At 38.1% G+C, this 18,859-nt stretch overlaps 1 protein-coding gene across 1 annotated transcript in view; it reads left to right on the top strand.

Annotated features, from left to right (window-relative positions):
• The window catches only part of LOC124722699, a 107,514-nt gene extending 92,647 nt beyond the window's left edge, over positions 1-14,867 (top strand). Inside the window, exon 5 of the mRNA XM_047247837.1 lies at positions 14,783-14,867. Coding sequence (XP_047103793.1) covers positions 14,783-14,867 — 85 coding nt within the window. The remainder of the gene's footprint in view (positions 1-14,782) is intronic.
• Positions 14,868-18,859: the final 3,992 nt, after the last annotated feature.

The following is an 18,859-nucleotide window of genomic DNA, read 5'->3' as shown; positions in this document are numbered from 1 at the left end:
GGCTTAGCCAGATACCTTTTAGCACTCATGTGGATGGGCTCACACTTTTCATAATTTATAATCAACTGCCAATTTTCGCACCATATCTTTTCTAAATCGTTTTGCAATTTGTTTTGATCTTCTGATGGCTTTACTAGACGATAAACGACAACGTCATCTGTAAACAACCTAAGACAGCTGCCCAGATTGTCTCCCATATCATTTATATAGATAAGGAACAGCAGAGGGCGTGTAACACTACCTTGGGGAACGCCAGAAATCACTTCTGTTTTACTCGATGGCTATCCATCGATTACTACGAACTGTGATCTTTCAGACAGGAAATAACGAATGCAGTCACGCAACTGAGGTAATATTCCACAAGCACACAATTTCACTATGAGCCGCTTGTGTGGTATAGTGTCAAAAGCCTTGTGGAAATTCCTTGTCAGTAGCACTCAACACTTTGTGTGTGTGTGTGTAAAGAGCTAGTTGTATTTCACAAGAACTATGTTTTCTAAATTCGAGTTGACTGTATGTCGATAGACCATGGTTTTTTGAGGTTATTCATAATGTTCTATCATAATATTACTCCTATTACATTTTGTGAATAATGGTGTGACCTGTGCAACTTTCCAGGCTTTGGGAGGGATCTTTCGTCAAGCGAGCACTTGTATATGATAGTTTAAGTATGGGACTATTGCATCAGCATAGCCTGAAAGGAACCTAATTGGTAAACTGGAAGACATGAATTTATTAAGTTGCAAGTTGCTCCACGACTCCAAGGATATCTACTTCTAAGTTACTCATGTTGGCATACTTTCCAACCTTTCCCTGCAAGATCAATTTTGCAATTAGTCTGCTCCATTTACACATGTAATTTCCATGCAGCCGCTAAGGCTGCTGACAAATTATGCTTCTCAGAAATCTTACCTGTGTGCGATAGATTTTTTGCTTTCACTTTTGGCATTTTATTTCTTGTGTGACGAAACTATAGAGTAATACAAAATGACCAACACATTGACATGAAAAATTTCTTATAGGTACTTACTCTGACAAGTGGCGAACTTTCACACAATAACATATTTGATACAAAGTGCATTTGTCTTTAAACCTAACGAGAAGATTTTTGTACACATCATTAGGTAACAAAACTGCTAAACCATTGCTTTGTTGCAAATTTCAGCTCCTAACAGGGGAAAATCTGTACTGTACAGGTTGTTATCTTACCAATTCACAGGCAAGAGTTTTGGGAAAGGACAGAAGTGGTCAAACTGGCAACATGTGAACATCAAATTTTAATTTTTGTTTATTTTTTTGCTTCATTCAATATATATTCACATGTCAAACACTGACAGATGTAATTAGCTTCCCGAAACTCTGCTTCCTGCCAGAATGGTGACCCTGTGCAGCAGCTGTTGCTTTTTTGGGTGTGCCTTTATTCTAATCTGAAGGTACACATCAGCAATACGTCGTATTAACTGTGACTCATGCATGTCTTCACAGTCAGTGGCAGAGACTAGCGTATGGACATTGCCAAATCACTGGCTTGTTTACTAAAGAAACAACATACAGAATTAATAAACCTGTCAAAAAGGGTTCGAGTTTTAAGCAAATCTCCCTAGAGTGAAATGAAAGCATATTTATGTATGCTTTACTATCTTAAACATTGCTACAGATTGTGAAGCAAACTGCCTTTCTCAAACTTCATAGTAAAGGCAGCTGGTTTTGCCACAGGAGTCTTGCAATAAGTGTGATCATTTGGGTACATGTAGGGAAAATTAATAAGTTCCTTCCACTCAGCATATCTTAACATTTGCGTAATCTCTCTCACAGCATATCTTGCTACATAATATTCTCCTGGCCTTGACTGTGTAGTGTTGAATCAAGTGCCTCAGAGTAACTAGGTGGCAACAAAAACATGTCAGCTGGTGTTGATATACATAGTGTTCATGCGAAAAAAAGTTAAAATTATACCGATAAAAACAGCGTGTGCACGAATTGTAATGATGAAATCAGAAAGTTAAATGATCGTGTAAGTAGTCTGCAACTAACCATTAATATTCTGATGAGCGAACTAAAAAAACTTATATCCGGAACGTGTTAACCGACAGCAAACTTGCCTCACAATAACGTCGAGATTCTGGGCAAAGTGAAAAACAAAGTGCCACATTCTCAACGAAGCTTATTATATTAACCTAATATCGTGTTTACAAGCAGTTTCAGTGTGCAATCAGCTGTGCAAGATAAGAAACATTGTGCATGTAATAAAACTAATTTCCGAGCTGAATATGAAACTACAAACACGCGGAGTGATACACTCAAAAGATTGCCTAGCAACTCAATTACTGTTATGAAAGAAAATGAATCTGAAAGACATGAACACTTGCGTGTTTGTCCAGCGCTGATACTAAATTTTTTGGCTATAACGTCGGTGGCCCTTCTAAATATGCAAAGAAACGTAAACAAAGAAAAGCAGTTGTGATTGCAGACAGTCATGGTCGTGGATTTGCTCACCTTCTGAGCGGTCAGTCCAGTGGACAAACAGTCGCTTATATAAAGCCAGGTGCTTCTATGTCGGAAGTCCACAGACGTTGCTGACTTATCCTCTGAAGATTTTGTTGTGCAATTTGGTGGGTCAAATGACGTGTAGAAAAACGAAACTCACAAAGCAAAACAAGAACTAAAAAGGTTCTTAGGACAGTTGACATACACAAATGGTTTAGTGCTGAACATCCCACATCGGCATGACTTACTACCATCTTGGTCATGCATGAATAAAGAAATAATCAGTGCCAACCAACAAATTTCATAACTTTGCAAACATTTCAAAAATGTAGAACTCGTAAATGTTAACAATATTGTGCGCAGAATCCACGCGTTATATGGATTGCACATTAACAACATGGGAAAAAAAACTGCTTGTCGGAAAAATTAAAGAGATTATCAGCTAGAGGCATCAAACACTCGAAAGCAAAATCATCCTGGATTGCACCCCCCCCCCCCCCCCCCCATTTTCGAAGGAAACAATGCCAGCAACACCTCACTTACCAACATCATCAACAACAACAACAACAAAAGAAAAAACAAGGTGCCTCCAATATTTAGGCACAGCAACAACAATGAATGCAGTAACCGCTCCACCAATTGCAGACCCAGCTCTAACACCAGCAGCAATATTATCAACAGTAGGATCAGCAGCAGAATCAACAACTGGAACAGGGGAGCCAGACTCAGAAGAAAATTCTGCTGCAGATGATAAGAGAAGAATAAGTGCAGTTAGGAAAGGAAAAGCAGTACTTCCAGCACACCTGAATGATTTTTTATTGACAAGATAAAGGTAAGTGATCAATTAAATATGCCAAAGTCTGACAATAAGCCAAAGTCTAACAAATCTTTTAATTTCATACTGATTCATCAAAATGTCCAATCATTGCTAAACAAATTAAGTGAACTTGAAATTTTATGTACTGATGAGCAAAAAAATGCTTCTGTAATGTAACTGAACACTGGCTGCCTAAAGATGCAATGTCAGTCACAAAAGTTGCAGACTTCAATATTTCATCATCATTCTCTAGAATTGCATCCAGTCATGGAGGGTCATGTATATTTGTTAAAACTGGTATTGATTATTGTAACATAAAACCCATTGAACTGTTAGCTGAAGAGAAAGTTTTTGAAGTATGTGCAATTGAACTCTCTGCATTAAAATTAATAATCATCTGTGTATATAGGGGCCCTGATGGGAACTTAAATGATTTCTGTGATCAACTAGAAGCAGCTTTAAATACTATAAAAAAAGTTCAACAAAACAGTGATCATTTGTGGAGATTTTAATTTTAATTTTTAAGAAATCTCAAAAGACGTGCAAAGCTTAATGCCCATACTGGAAACATATAACATAAAAGCCACCATAGATTTTCCTACAAGGGTTACACCAACAATTAGCTCAACAATTGATCAGATATTAATAAACACAAATGTAAACCACAATTTCTGTCCTGGAAATCTTAATACTGGCTTCAGTGATCACTATGCACAGTTTATTGCTTTACACACCCCATGTGAAACAAATGAGAAAGAGGAACTTGTAAAAGAAACAAGAAGATTCACTAACAAACAAATACACGTTTTTATACAGAGACTAAGTGAAGAAACCTGGTATGAAGTGTATACTTGTGAAAATACCAACAAAAAGTTTGAAAAATTCATGGAAATCTTCATGTCATACTTTGAAGCTGCATTTCCATTAAAAAAAAAAAAAGTCAACCTAACTTCCAAAAGAACAAATGGATTACATCAGGTATTAGAACCTCTTGTGCAGAGAAAAGAAGATAACACCATATAGCATAGACACAGAACATGCCTCATGGATTTCATTTGTACTTGAAAAATTACAGAGGATCCTCAAAAATGTTGTAAGGAAAGCTAAAACGATGGCAAATGACAAATACATTGAAAATTCAAAAAACAAATTTAAAGCTGTATGGGAAGTTATAAAAAAAATCAAACAACTGAAACTAAACTATATTAAAATATAAACTTATATTATGAAGGAAAAATGATTTCTTTCCCAACAAAAATTGCAGGGACCTTCAACAAATATTTTACAAACATAAGAGAACAGTTGGTGAGTGGACTGTAAGAACACAACAAAATATCATCTCCATCATCCAATAGTGTGAGAAATGTGTGTACTTCATTGCTCCTTTCACTCACAAATACTGAAGAAATTTTATCAGTTATAAAAACTGTGAAAACAGGGTACTCATGTGGGATTGACGGAATACCAGATGCAATTATTAAAAAACGCTTTCTTGCCTTAGATGAACCCTTGACACACTTGTGCAACAGCTCACTGGCATCAGGAATCTTCCCTTCATGCTTAAAAACAGCAAGCCTGAAACCACTGCTCGAAAAAGGAAATCCAGGATGTGTTTCAAATAATAGACCAATAGCCCTACTGAAGAATTTTAGAAATTTTAGAAATTTTTTTTATAAGAGATTGTCTGATTTCCTAAATAAAAATAAAATTCTCTCTCCCTCGCAGTATGGTTTCAGGAAAGGCTATTCAACTGAAAGTGCAATATTTGAATTTATTAATGAAATCTGTACTAAACTGGATGCAAGTGAGTTTGTGATGGGCATATGTCTTGATTTATCCACAGCTTTTGACGTCATTGACCATAATGGCCTACTACAGAAGCTTGACCTATTAGGAATTAGAGGTATATCCAATGAGTGGCTCAGGACATACCAATGGGGTCGCAAACAAGTGGTTGAAGTGCAATATACTGACCATAACCAAATCAGCAACTACTATTCAGGATGTGAAAATGTGAAATATGGCGTCCCTCAAGGATCAGTATTAGGACCCATTCTGTTTCTCCTCTATGTCATTGATCGTACATACAACAAGTATTGCCAAACTACCCTCCAATTTGCAAACGATACAAACATCCTTATTAGTGATAAAACAGAAGAAAAACTAAAAGACTCCGCTATCCAAACAATGAACAGTGTAGAACAGTGGTTCAGCTATTACAAGCTAATTATAAACAAAGAAAAGACAGTAGCACTGAACTTCTATAATCTAAAAGGAAGACACCACCCAAACACAGAAATAGAACTAAGAGACAGAGTTCTTGAAAGTGTTGACAGCACAAAATTTCTGTGAGTCTGGCTCCAGAACAACACAAAATGGGAGGTACACATTGAATATTTGCAAAGAAAAGTAACCAAAACCTGCTACATGGTAAGGATCTTAAAAACTTGTTGCAGCAAAGCCAGCTTGTTAAATATATACTACTCCTATGTGCATTCTGTAATTAAATATGGCATAATCTTCTGGGGCAATGCAACAACAAATATTAAACTTTTCAGGATGCAAAAGAGAATATTAAGAATTACTGAAAGGGTAAACAAAACGAAATCATGCAGACCAATATTCAAAAAACTGTCAGATCTTCCTCTTTCTTACATTTTTATCAATTAAACATCAGTTTTCATCAAACAGTACATTGATAGGCACCCAGATATTAAAAAATGAAGATATACATGCATACAATACCAGGTAAAAATCTGACCTTCATATGAAACAGGTGAGAACATCACTGTGTCAAAAAGACACTCTACATACTGGGATAAAAATTTACAATAATCTGCCTAACCATATTAAATAAGTAAGTAAGCTCAGTAGTTTTAAGGCTGAACTAAAGGCATATTTAATTGATCATTGCTTTTACAGTCTGACAGAGTACCTAGAAACCATATAACAAAACTAGAGATGCATTATGAATATTCTACTTTGTATGTTGCATCTAATGTTTGTTGTATATATGATTATTTGCCAAATTACTTCAATATCTTCTCCTTAGGAATGCAATACAAACTGTATTTTATCTTGTAAAGACCAAACCAATGTCCAATATCCTTGTATATATTCTATACATGTAGGATTTGAAGGATTAAATAAATAAATAAATAGTATTTTCACCATCATGAGGGAACTTATCACTACACTTCTTATGGCACATGAATTCATGAACACATCATCTATATTTCTTGTCACTTATAGTAACATTGTTCTTGGGCAACATTTTTCTCAGAGCAGATTGGAACTGTAATGCAGTGGGTTTTTTGTACCAACTAAATCTAGATCTGATGCAAGGGACAAAAGTTCTAGAAGGTCTTGTGACAGTTTGTATGTTAAAAAATACTTTAGAGTTTCAGTATCCCGAAAACTTTTAAACATCGAAAATCCCAGCACAAATGTTTTTGTGGATGTACTAATGCACACACACCATTAGTCCTTAATGTTTGAAGGAAGTTTTCTGCATGACGAAGAAATTCAATCCAATAATTTACATTTTCAGTTCTCAGTGGTTGTTAAATGAACATTCCTAGAGTTTATCAATAATTCTGATGAATTCTATAGTGGCAGAGGGGTCCTGAAAATCTGGGTGCTCGGAACAGTAATTCAATGGCATCAGCAACACTGGAGCTCATTGCCTGGGCTGCTAAAGAGAAGTTAATTTTCTTATTATAGAAATTCATATGTGAACCAGAGAATGAATTGGCAAATTTTAAAGATTCACATTCTTGCAGATAATGTAACTTCAAAATAAAGTCCCATTTCACATCTCCAGCTTCACAGTTAGTAATTTCCTTTTCAGCTAAAGTATTACGAATTAATTTGCTTAAGGTATGGATCAAGAATTGCATGAACATTACTGTAATTGGCAGGATGCTTGAGGTAAGGGGAAAAATTTTCCACATTCAGTGAGTACCCAAGATTGTTCAGTGTCTGAATGTTGACAGCAGCACCATCAAATGTCACTAACCTTACAAGAACACCTACAGAAAATAGCTTCAGTATACAAACTCCTACGATTTCAGTCATTACATCTGATGACAGTTTTCACAAAGAAATACGCAATTGGGCACTTAAAAATTTCCGTATATGACACTGTCTGAAAAACTAAAGCTTCAGTAGCCAGTTTTTCTGCATCTATATTCATAGTGTTGTCCAAATCAACATAGCCTGCATACACTTTTATGTTGCTCCACACAAGCTGCTTCCTAATTGACATACTATCAAAAATAAGTGCACACACTTTAAGATATAGTTTGTCAATGATAATATGTTTTATTTAGTTGAAAACGTCTTTTAGATAGCTACGTTCACAATTTACTGATACCACCCAACCATGAAGAATACTGTTGTGGGGCAAAAGAAACACAGGGCATAAAAATCTGTATGCAGTGCGCAGTGAGGGTAAATTTTTTGGTCACTTCACTGTATCGCCTGGATTGCTTCATCCACTGTTTTTCAGTTGCGTGACAAAGTCTAAGGAAAAGCCACCAAAATGTTCCTGAAACACATTTTCCAAGTTGTCATTTACACAGTTTCTTTTTTTTTCAGCACTGTTATCAATTCTGCCATTGTTTCCATCTTTTTTTCACGCCGCTTCAGTTTAATCAGCAATAGTCTCTCTTTTCCTAAGGGTCACAGTTCGCTGACGCACTACAGTCTGAATACTGGCAACACAGTTCTCATGGTTGTCATCGGATTCACACACCGTAACTGTCGTTTGGATCTCATTTATTTCCTGAAACAAAATTAAAAGAACCCATCAGCAACAATTACAAGCTACTACTAGAAATTCAAGAAGATACACTAAGAGCATTGTGTATTTTTGTTGCTAGTTAAATACAGGGTTTTACCACAGGCTAACGTTGTGTTACACTGTGGTTTTACTTCAGAAAACCCCGAATGATTTTCACTTGCGAATAGCCTGTAAAACTGAATAAACTGGGTATAGCGTCATCATTAGCAGCTATGTATCAGCTCCTAGTCGAAACTTGCAGGTGTCTTTTGTAAAATAAGAGCTACAAATGACATTACGTTTCGATGGAGTCCAGTATTCCCTTCGTACTGCTGGCACCTATTTCATTAAAAGTTCTAGACGCGAGAGAGGAAAACTGAAAAGATTTTAGATATCTTTTAACATTTTTTGAATTTCTCGAACACTATTTCCTTTCCCATGTATTAAAGCTTATGTAACTTACAGGTGGAACTGAATACCACTTCCTGTTGTCCATCGGTTACTGCATCACAACTCCGGATCATGTTTGTTAAAGAAAAGAAACAATGACTTAGAGTCACAAGCAGAAGAACGACAAGAATTACTACCGTTCCCTTGCAACATGGGGCTCCATCAAACAGCTTCACGGTTTTCTAGGCAAAAACGCCTTAGTATTGACCTCTGTCGTCGATAGTATTTCCATTGCTATCGCGCAGAGAAGGCATTGATTGTGTCTTGCCGGTACAATAGTTTATAAACGACCAGAATCTCTTTGGATTTCCTGCCATGTTTCGAGGCAAAGTTTCGTGGTGCAAACCATTATCAGCATCTCGCACTGAAGTCCGCACTAAATTCGAAATTCGAGCTTCTGTACCAGACCGCCAATCTTGGAAATTCTGCTTTCGTTTGAATTTGGCTTTTTTCCGCAGTGTTCTGACCCGTTTTGTGTACCAAGGGGGATCAGCTCCGTCGTTTGTTAATTTATTTCATATAAATATCTCAGTTGCTGTCGACACTATTTCTTTGAATTCAAGCTACATCTGGTCTACACTTACATTGTTAATTTCGAAGGAGTGGAGATTCTCTCAGGAAGGCGTCAAGTGAATTTTTATCTGCTTTTTTGAAAATGTGTATTTTCCGTTTATTTTCGGAGCATATGAGGGTTACTATATTTCAGTCTCGCTACGACAACCCTGTGATCACTAATCTCTGTAACTGTTTTAATGCTCGTTATTAGTTCAGGATTATTTGTTGCTAAGAGGTCAAATGTGTTTACACAACCGTTGACTATTCGCGTGGGCTCATGAACTAACTGCTCGAAATAATTTTTAGAGTTTGTATTTAGCACAATTACGGATGATGTTTTATGCTTACCTGCGGAATTAACATCTATTTTCGCCAACATATCAACGGTAAATTAAAATTCATCACCAACTGTAATTGCCTGAGTCTTCCTGCTAATGCATGTAATAAACAGAGGCATCCACAATGAGGGGCAAGAGAAGGCGCCTACAGACTTAATATTGGTGAGCACTACGGGAAATATGAGGACTATTCAAAAAACTCCGGAACTTTCTCTACTAAGTTTTTCTATGCTTACCTTTTACTTATCGTGCATGGCTCCGTCGAAATACTCTCCTCCACAATTGATACACCATCCCAGCGCCGTTCCCACTTCCGGAAGCAGTTGTTGTGGTACGCCTCTTGCAGGATCGCGTGAAGCGCCCTCTGCGAATTTTCTTTTATCTCGTCTGTCGTTGCAAATCTTCGTTCTTTCGACGGGGTTTTCAACTTTGAAAATGAAAAAAAAGGCCGCAGGGGCCAGGTCTGGAGAGTACAGGGAGTGAGGTAGCACAGAGATTTCGTTTCTTGTGCAATAGTTACGCACCAACAGATATGAATGTGTGGCTGCGTTATCGTGATGCAAGAGCCATGAATTGTCTCGCCACATTTCAGGCCGTTTCCTTCTCATATTTTCTCGCAGACATCACAATAGTACCATCGATTAATAGTATGTTCCTGTGGAACGAAATCATGATGAACTAATTCGTAAAACTCAACACTATCAGCATGGCTTTGACATTTGATCTGACCTGACAACCTTTTTTTTGTGTCTTGGAGAACTTTTCCCGACCCATTGTGAAGACTGAACTTTGGTCTCAACATCGTAACTGTAGACTCACGTCTCATCACCAGTTATGATTCTCTTAAGGAACATCTAGTTTTCACTTGCTCGATCCAAAAGCTCTTCACGGATTGCGAGGTGGATGTCTTTCTGGTCTTGACTTGTGAGCTGTGGGATGAACTATTCGTAATACCGTGTACGGCTTAAGCACTCATCACCATAAGCTTCCTGCATCATTTGGTGAGTCACTGTAAAGGTTTTCTTGAGTTTCACCCAAAATTTAATGTAAACGCGTTGCTCCTGTAACTCTGCCACCTCGAAATTCCCAAACTGTGTGAGACAACGTTCTACTCAATACAGCACTGAACAATAATTAACAGGAATACAACAATGAAACTTCCGCAGTTACACATTAAACACAGGCATTGTAGGGATTCCAACTGCAATTCGCTCCAACACACCACTGGCGTGAAATTACGAATTTTTCGGAATTTTTTGAACAGATCTCGTACAGTTAATTTAGCAGTCACTTCTTGTTTGGGCATTTTTGGTTGTCACGTTGTCTGTGGGAAATTTTACCAGTTGCTTGGTGCGATGGCAGTTTCAGCGCTCTCTGCAGTCTTTCTTTACGGAACAGTGTTGAGATAGTGTCCTCAGTCTTTTCTCTGTCACACAGCACTTACTGACATGCGGAAAGGGACTAGTCTGGCACCATGGCGTGAAGGTTTCTTGCACGATGTACCAAGGAGATAACTATCAATCATTTGAGATACAATATGTTTTATGTACTTCTCAGATTTAATCTGTGAGGGCGACACAGTTTCAGACCAACCGAAACAGTTACATCAGGAGTGTAAATTTTAAAATTTTGCCCCTGTTGTGAAATTTTCTGGAGACGCTCGTGGTAATAAAGATATAAGTTTGTTATTCCTTTGAGGCATGTGGTCTTTTGGATTTTCCAATACTGAGTGATTTCAGTTTGTGACCATCCGTTCAGTTTGCGCGGAAAAAACTAGTTAGGCTTTCTTTACTAGATTTATGTCCAGTACCAGCCTCTTCAGCCAGAGAGGCAAACGTTTGTGTGAGCATTTCCTCCCATTTCAGTTTTGTTAGCATTGTAAATCTGCTCTGAGAGAAAGTTGTTCTGCACAGTTTAACTGATGAATTTATCACAAAAATCTTCAGCTTTGCCTTTGTCAGCGGTAACAATATTTGGGATGTTTGAATAGTCAGCCATCCTGAAAATACATGAAATTTCTTGTCAGTCTTCATAGTTTCATGAAACCCTCCTGCTTTATCTATTTCCATCGTATCTGCTATGGGAACTCCTCCTCCTCTCTTCTTCTGGAACCACAATTTCAGTGTTACATCAAGTTCTGTGTAAGTTTCAGACAGTTAAGCTTAGACAGTCCGGCTTTACTGTCAGCTTTGATTGCAAAATTTAAGAGCTTTTATTTAGTTGTCTTCAAGTATCTAACTGTTAGTATGCCTATCTCATAATCCTGAGAAAGTATTTCTGCATTGTTTCCCATTTGTAACTTATCAGTAACTTAAACAGAAAAAATGGTTCAAATGGCTCTGAGCACTATGGGACTTAACTGCTGAGGTTATCAGTCCCCTAGAACTTAGAACTACTTAAACCTAGCTAACCTAAGGACATCACACACATCCATGCCCGAGGCAGGATTCGAACCTGCGACCGTAGCGGTCGCGCGGTTCCGGACTGTAGCGCCTAGAACCGCTCGGTCACACCGGCTGGCACTAATCTGATTGGACTCCACATGATCCCATTGTGTGCAGCGATAGCCAAATATAGACAGTGGAGAAAAGAATAGCAATCGATCGCGAAATCCGTTATTTTATTGCAGCAGATCTAGATTTCAACTATTACATAGTCATCTTCAGTGCCAAAAACTACAAAACTGGAGAATCAGTAACAAATATGAGCTAGTTGACAAAAGTACTCCGTTTTCAGGCCACGAGTGACCTACCAGCACCATCCGACCGCTGTGTCATCCTCAGTGGTGGATGCGGATAGGAGGGGCGTGGTGTCAGCACACCACTCTCCCGGTCGTTATGATGGTATTCTTGACCGAATCGGTCGAATAGCTCCTCAATTGGCATTACGAGGCTGAATGCACCCCGGAAAATGGCAACAGCACATGGCGGCGTGGATGGTCACCCATCCAAGTGCCGACTACGCCCGACAGCACTTAACGTCGGTGATCTCACGGGAACTGGTGTATCCACTGCGGCAAGGCCGTTGCCATAAGCTAGTTGATGACACAGTTAAATACCATATAACGACAGGTGACATAAGTCCAAAGTGTCACGTAGTAAGCAATATTGGCTGATGTGATTCCGTAGATTTTCCCGGCGTCTTGTATGATTACGCTCTTCACGGGTATGCTGCCAGATATGATCGTCTTCAGTACACGATATGTCGGCGATCCATCTGGCCGCCAGCTTCAGGTGCGATCGCTGAGACACCATCACACCGGTACTGAGTGAACATTAGAAGCGGCGGCTCCTTTATACCCCGAGTCTACGCCACTGTGCCTGCACGAGAAGCCGAAGAGCTGCCCCCTGCGAAGCGAAGAATTGCAGCGCCGACGGCGGTATTCACTGGTGAAAGTGATAAATCGCAAATTAAAATGTAGCGGGTCGAAAACCAGACCGTTGTTGTTTTATATCAGATAAAATAGGGTTCCACACCTTCTTAAAGGAAAACTTCTGTCACTATTAAAAATGTCATCGGATAATCGTATTTCGATGACTTCCTTGAGTACATAGTCCCAGTAACGAGAAGCCGGAGCAACAGTTCGCGTCTCTTTAAACGACCAATGTGTGGAACATCAGCGTCGCATGCGTTTGCTCCAGCCTGAAAAATCTGCCATCATCGAACATTGTCTCAACGAAGGACGTAACAAGTCGTTTAAAGAGACGCAAATTGTTGCTCTGCCTTCTCGTTACTGGGATTGTGTACTCAAGGAATCCATCGAAATACGGTTATCCGATGACATTATTAATAGAGACAGAAGTTTTCCTTTAAGCAAGATATGTAACCCTATTTTGTCTGATATAAAACAACAACGGGCTGGTTTTCGACCCGCTACGTTTTAATTTGCGATTTATCACTTTCGCCAGTGTCTACCGCCATCGGCGCTGCAATCCTTCGATTCGCAGGGGGCAGCTCTTCTGCTTCTCGTGCAGGCACAGCGGCCTGGACCCGGGGTATAAAGGAGCCGCCGTTTCTGATGTTCATTCAGTGCCGGCGTGATGGTGTCTCAGCAGTCCCACCTGAAGATGGCGGCCAGATGGATCGCCGAAATATCGTGTACTGAAGACGATCATATCCGGCAGCATACCCGTGAAGAGCATAATAAATTTTGGTTGATGTAGAGCAGAGGTGGTCAACTGGTCGATTGCAACTGACAATTCGATCGCGGCTGTTAGTTCAACCGACTGTGGAAAGGCAAAAAGAAGTAATTTTAATATACCTAATGATAATAGTTACACGTAAAAAGTACATAGAGCATACTGCACAATGTAATCACCAACTGCTGTGCAAATAATCTTGTGTATCATTTTTCAGTACCCGTTCCGTCACGTTATTTATCCTCTCTTCCACGCAGTAGCTCTCCTTTGCTTACGGCACACATTAGAAGTAGGCGGGAAGCATTTGGGACGCGGGGTGGGGCTGGTTTCAATCCGTCAGATGACGACAGGCACTAGCGGAGTTATGACATCAGCGACTTCCCGTGTAAATCAGGATCAGACTCTTCATCATGCCACATACGCTATGGGTAAGTGGTTGAAGAGAACCACTGAACGAACTTCAAATGAAGAAAGAAATACTTTTCATCAGATAAAGTAAGACAATATTTTCAGTATTATTTTACTCGGTGGATCAGGTGAATTACCTACCTGTTAAGTCAAATGGGGTGATTTCAGACGGTTTTGAGATTATTTTCGCCTTAACTTTCACAGGTTTTGTTGTATTACCTATGTTTGTTACAGAAGTAGTGGTGTATATGTATAACGAAATAACCCTTACAGCCCACCATCTTGTAGAAACCTCTGTTATTTTATAACTTTACACCAAAATCTTGACAAACTTCTACAGCAATTGTCACTTTACCCTAGACCACCGATGTAGTTGACAACTCCAGCTACAATACTTTTTCACTGGCCACAACAATAGAAAGTTTCCATTTCATTATACTGTGTGAACTTTCAACAGTCAGACTGTTCATCAGATAATTAGTAGGTTAACAATCGTGCCAAAATACAAGTCGTGGAACGCGGGAAATGCAGCCTCGTGCTTAAAATAAACAGTGCATGAAGGTAACAGCAACAATTTGGTGCTATGCAGTGGGAGTGAGAAGATAAGCCATACTGTCCGAAATCCCCCCTGTGTTCTAAATCGTCCTTTTTGACCAAAAGTGCAAAGAAATAAAAACTTAGAAATAATTTTCACTCGCTAAGTTTTTGCCATCATTACTAAAATAAATTTAATGCACAGTTAGTGGTAGTATATCTCTACTTTTATTATTATACAAATTATCTTACTGACATTTTATTTTTGTAGATCCTCGAAAAATGTGCTCCAAAGAAATCAAAAACTTATCACTCTCACCAAGGACGGGAACTGGATTATTTCTTTACTATGGTGAAAGAAGACTTGCTGGTAATATGCAATACATCTATGGCCATACTAATAAAAGGAAATTTAGAGCAACATTTGAACACAATTCATAGTAAATATCAGACAGACTCTTCACACCTGCCGGGTTAGCTGAGAGTGCTAATGCACTTCTTCCTGGACTCGGGTAGACGTGCCTTCCCCATTTAGATTGACGACCAGGGCCAGTGTGCCTGCCAGCCTGGATGTGGTTTTTAGGCGGTTTTCCACATCACACTAGGTGAATACTGGGCTGGTACCCATGTTTCGCCTCAGTTACATGATTCGCAGACATTTGAAAATGTTTGTACTATTTCGTGACTTACACTAGACGCAGACAGCTGGGGTACACTACTTCCATCCCGGGAGTATGTGGTGGCGACAGGAAGGGCATCTGGCCATCCTCTGACACTAACATTGCCAAATCCATAGTAACAGGGCCCACCCCGCATTGAAGTGGGACAAAGGCCCAAGAAAATGATGATGATGATCAGACAGACTCTTCACATAGCAGCAAAATAAAGAAGAGTAAATTACAAGCATTGGAATCGCCATTATCAGTCGAAGAAAATATGTTTTTTATGCATATTGAGCAATGTAAGTCTGCAACTGAAGCTTCTTTCCAAGTTAGTAACAGAATTGCACTGAAGTGCAAACTTTTTTCTGATGGAGAATACATCAAGGAAATTTTTTGAAGAAGTGTCAGCTTCGCTGTTTGTTAATTTCAGAAATAAAAATTAAATTAAAAAACTGTTCATGGTTTACAACTGTCTTGAAATACTGTGATGTGCCATATCGAAACGATGAGTGAATTCAGAAACAAACAACTACAAAGAGATATCGTCCACTGCATTGTTTTTTCGCTACAACTTGATGATCCAACAGATACCACTGCTACCGCACCATTATTTATATTTAATCGGATGGTCCTTGAAGATTTGTCAATGAAAGAACAAGTACTAAAAATGATTTCCTTCAGTGGAAAAACTTGTGGCCTTGATATATTCACGGAATTCAAAGCATATATTAGCAAGATTAAGCTACCTTTGTAGAAACTCCTACAATGACAGGTATTCATAGTGTTTTTATTGCTCTTTGTCACAGAGAGGAAGACTTTTCAGACTTCATTAGCTGCAACTGCATAACTCGTCAACAAGTACAGGCTAGTAATAGACCAAACAAATACATGTAATGGATATTTGTTTCAGGATTGTAAATTCTACAAAAGGAAAATCTCTCCAAATGCGGCTCTTTAAACAGCAATTAGATGTGAAGGAACCAGATTTGGCATTGCACACTGACGTGAGGTGGCTGAGTCAAAACAAGTTTTTGCAAAGGTTTCGAGATCTATTGGACAAAATAATAAAATTTCGTGAAGAGAGAAGTGATTATTATCAGCAACTACGAAATTTAGACTGCCGTGATTTAGCATTTCCAGCAGATTTTACCAGAAAACTGAGCACATTAAATCTGGAATCACAAGGCAAGAATAAAACAGTAGCAGAAATGATGAGGTCTACTGCGGCATTCCAAAGTCAAACAGCGCCTGTGATAGTGGACATCAAGAAAAAAAACTTTCAGCAATTTGTAAACATCAAAGATCATAGGGAAAAACATCCCACCTACAGTTTCATTCCTAACAAGTACATGGCAGAAATTAAGGCAACGGTATCGGACTTTGAAATTTGCTTCAGAGAATAGAAAAAAAATTGAGAAGTTGGTGGAATTCATCAGTTATCCGTTTAATAATTCCATTTATCATAGTGACATCTATAAAATGGCAAAAAAATTGGCAGTTATCTTTCAAATTGACCACATGATACTGCAAAGGAAATTATTACTCTGCACTGTGATATATTTGTAAAAACATTTCCATCCTTTGCTGTAGATTTCTGGGCATAGGTTTCCAATGAGGAATATCCACATCTGAAGAAATGTATTGAACAACTGATGTTCCTGTTTCGGTTCAACATATTTAAGTGAATCAGCATTTTCCTATGGAAAACAAACAAAAAGTAAACACTGTTATTACTTCACAGATGCTCATTCATTGGATTCTTTAAGGTTGGCATTATATCCAGCTACAAACGTGATTTGATAATCTAGCAGAAGATGCTCAGATACAGTTCTCATGCTACTATTAACAAGACGTTAGTAAGAATAGTTTTCAGTTTTATGTTTTCTCTCTTAATAAAATAAAAAAATACTACATAACTATACACTGAACTATACTGTTTCATTTAAAATTTCAAAAAATATGTAAGTGGTAGATGGAACTACGTTTTTTCAGTAAACAGCAGCTCATGGGTATAATCGAGTTGGCCACCCCTGGTGAAGAGCTTACAGGAATCTAAGGTGAACTGAAGCCATTGCTAACATGGTTGACAAGAGAGAAAATGTGATGTCAAAACAGTGGCAACATAATTTTAAAAAAATTGACTTGTGCTGAACAGTAAAACCACAAGTAATGATTAAACCATGGAAAACAAATCACATGCATGGAGCCATAAGCAGTGATGTACCTATAGCTTTCAAAAGGGGGAGGGAGGTGTCCATCACTGGGCTTTAGGAAGGTAAAGTATATTTTGTCCATAACTTCGTTCACACTGTAAACACATGCTGTTGTTTACCCTCAATAAAATCAGTCAACTGGAAATTAAAAAAAAATCGCATAAGCACATCAGAATCCACATCACATGCAAGTGAAGGTGCAGGTAAGAATCAAGAATATTATTCACCATAGATCATTTTACAATGATATTGGCTTCATCATACAGGATGTACTAGTACATACAGGATAATAAAATAAACTAGTGTCAGTACATTGTAGAATACATTTTAAGAATGACAGTGTACAAAATTACTCCAGGAAAGCTTCTAAAATTTAATGCAATAAGCTATACTATAATATAATATAGTATTGTATTGTTTTTGTGTACACTATGAAATTACACACGATTAACCACAGCACACAATAATATGTTTAACTACAGACAACTTTTAAATGCTAATATCGTCCTCAGGCATCTCAAAGAATTCTTTAATGTCATAGAATGGATGATCTGACAGACAGCTGTACCACTTAATTTTAAAAAAATTATATCCATAGACTGAACATGAATTGGCAGTTTATTGAACATTTTGAGTGGGTTTACTATGTGGGAATGTCCTGTTCTTGCTATCCTTATCACGGTGTGTTTAAATTGCCCTTAGCCCTGATGTTGTGTTCATGTATTTCCCCTCTGGCAATGAATTCTGAAATATTATTTTTAATATATTATATTATTATTTAATAATAATTATAATAATTATATTTAATAATAATTATATATTATTTAATATATTATATTATATTATTTTTAATATAGAGTACAGACACATAGATGTATAAATTTATAATTGTGAGTATTCTGAGTCTGGAAAAAAGAGGACAACAGTGCTCCCTATGACCTCTTCTACATATTATGTGTAAGACTTTTTTTTGTAATTTCATGATGTTCTTGATGTGAGGGGAATACCCCCATGAGTACCATATGAAATATTTGACTGGAATGGCCCAAAGTATGTCACCCTAAGGTGCTCCAAGCTGACTACCTCCCTTAGTTTCAAGATGAGGTATGCCACCCAAGATATTTTTTTCACATATGTGATTGACATGTTGCTCCCAATAGAGTTTTGAGTCAATGTGAATACCTAAGAGCTTTACTGACTTGTTGCCTACTTCATTTGATATTCCTATTTAAAGTTGTTGGGCTTTATCAGGATTGCATAGGAGCTTATTGGCTGCAAACCAGTCCATGGCCTTATCAAGTCTTTCTTTTGAAAGGCTATTCAGATCTGAAATGTTCTGATGTGGGGTAAGTAGTGTTGTATCATCAGCATAACACTCGATGGGGTGGGCTATGTTTTTAGGGAATTCACTATTAGCTACAATGAAGGAGAAGGGTCCAAGGATAGACCCTTGTGGTTCACCTGTGCTGATTC

The sequence above is a fragment of the Schistocerca piceifrons genome, chromosome X (assembly GCF_021461385.2).
Source record: "Schistocerca piceifrons isolate TAMUIC-IGC-003096 chromosome X, iqSchPice1.1, whole genome shotgun sequence".
Lineage (NCBI taxonomy): Eukaryota > Metazoa > Arthropoda > Insecta > Orthoptera > Acrididae > Schistocerca > Schistocerca piceifrons.
This window is presented reverse-complemented; position numbering and strand designations above follow the sequence as displayed.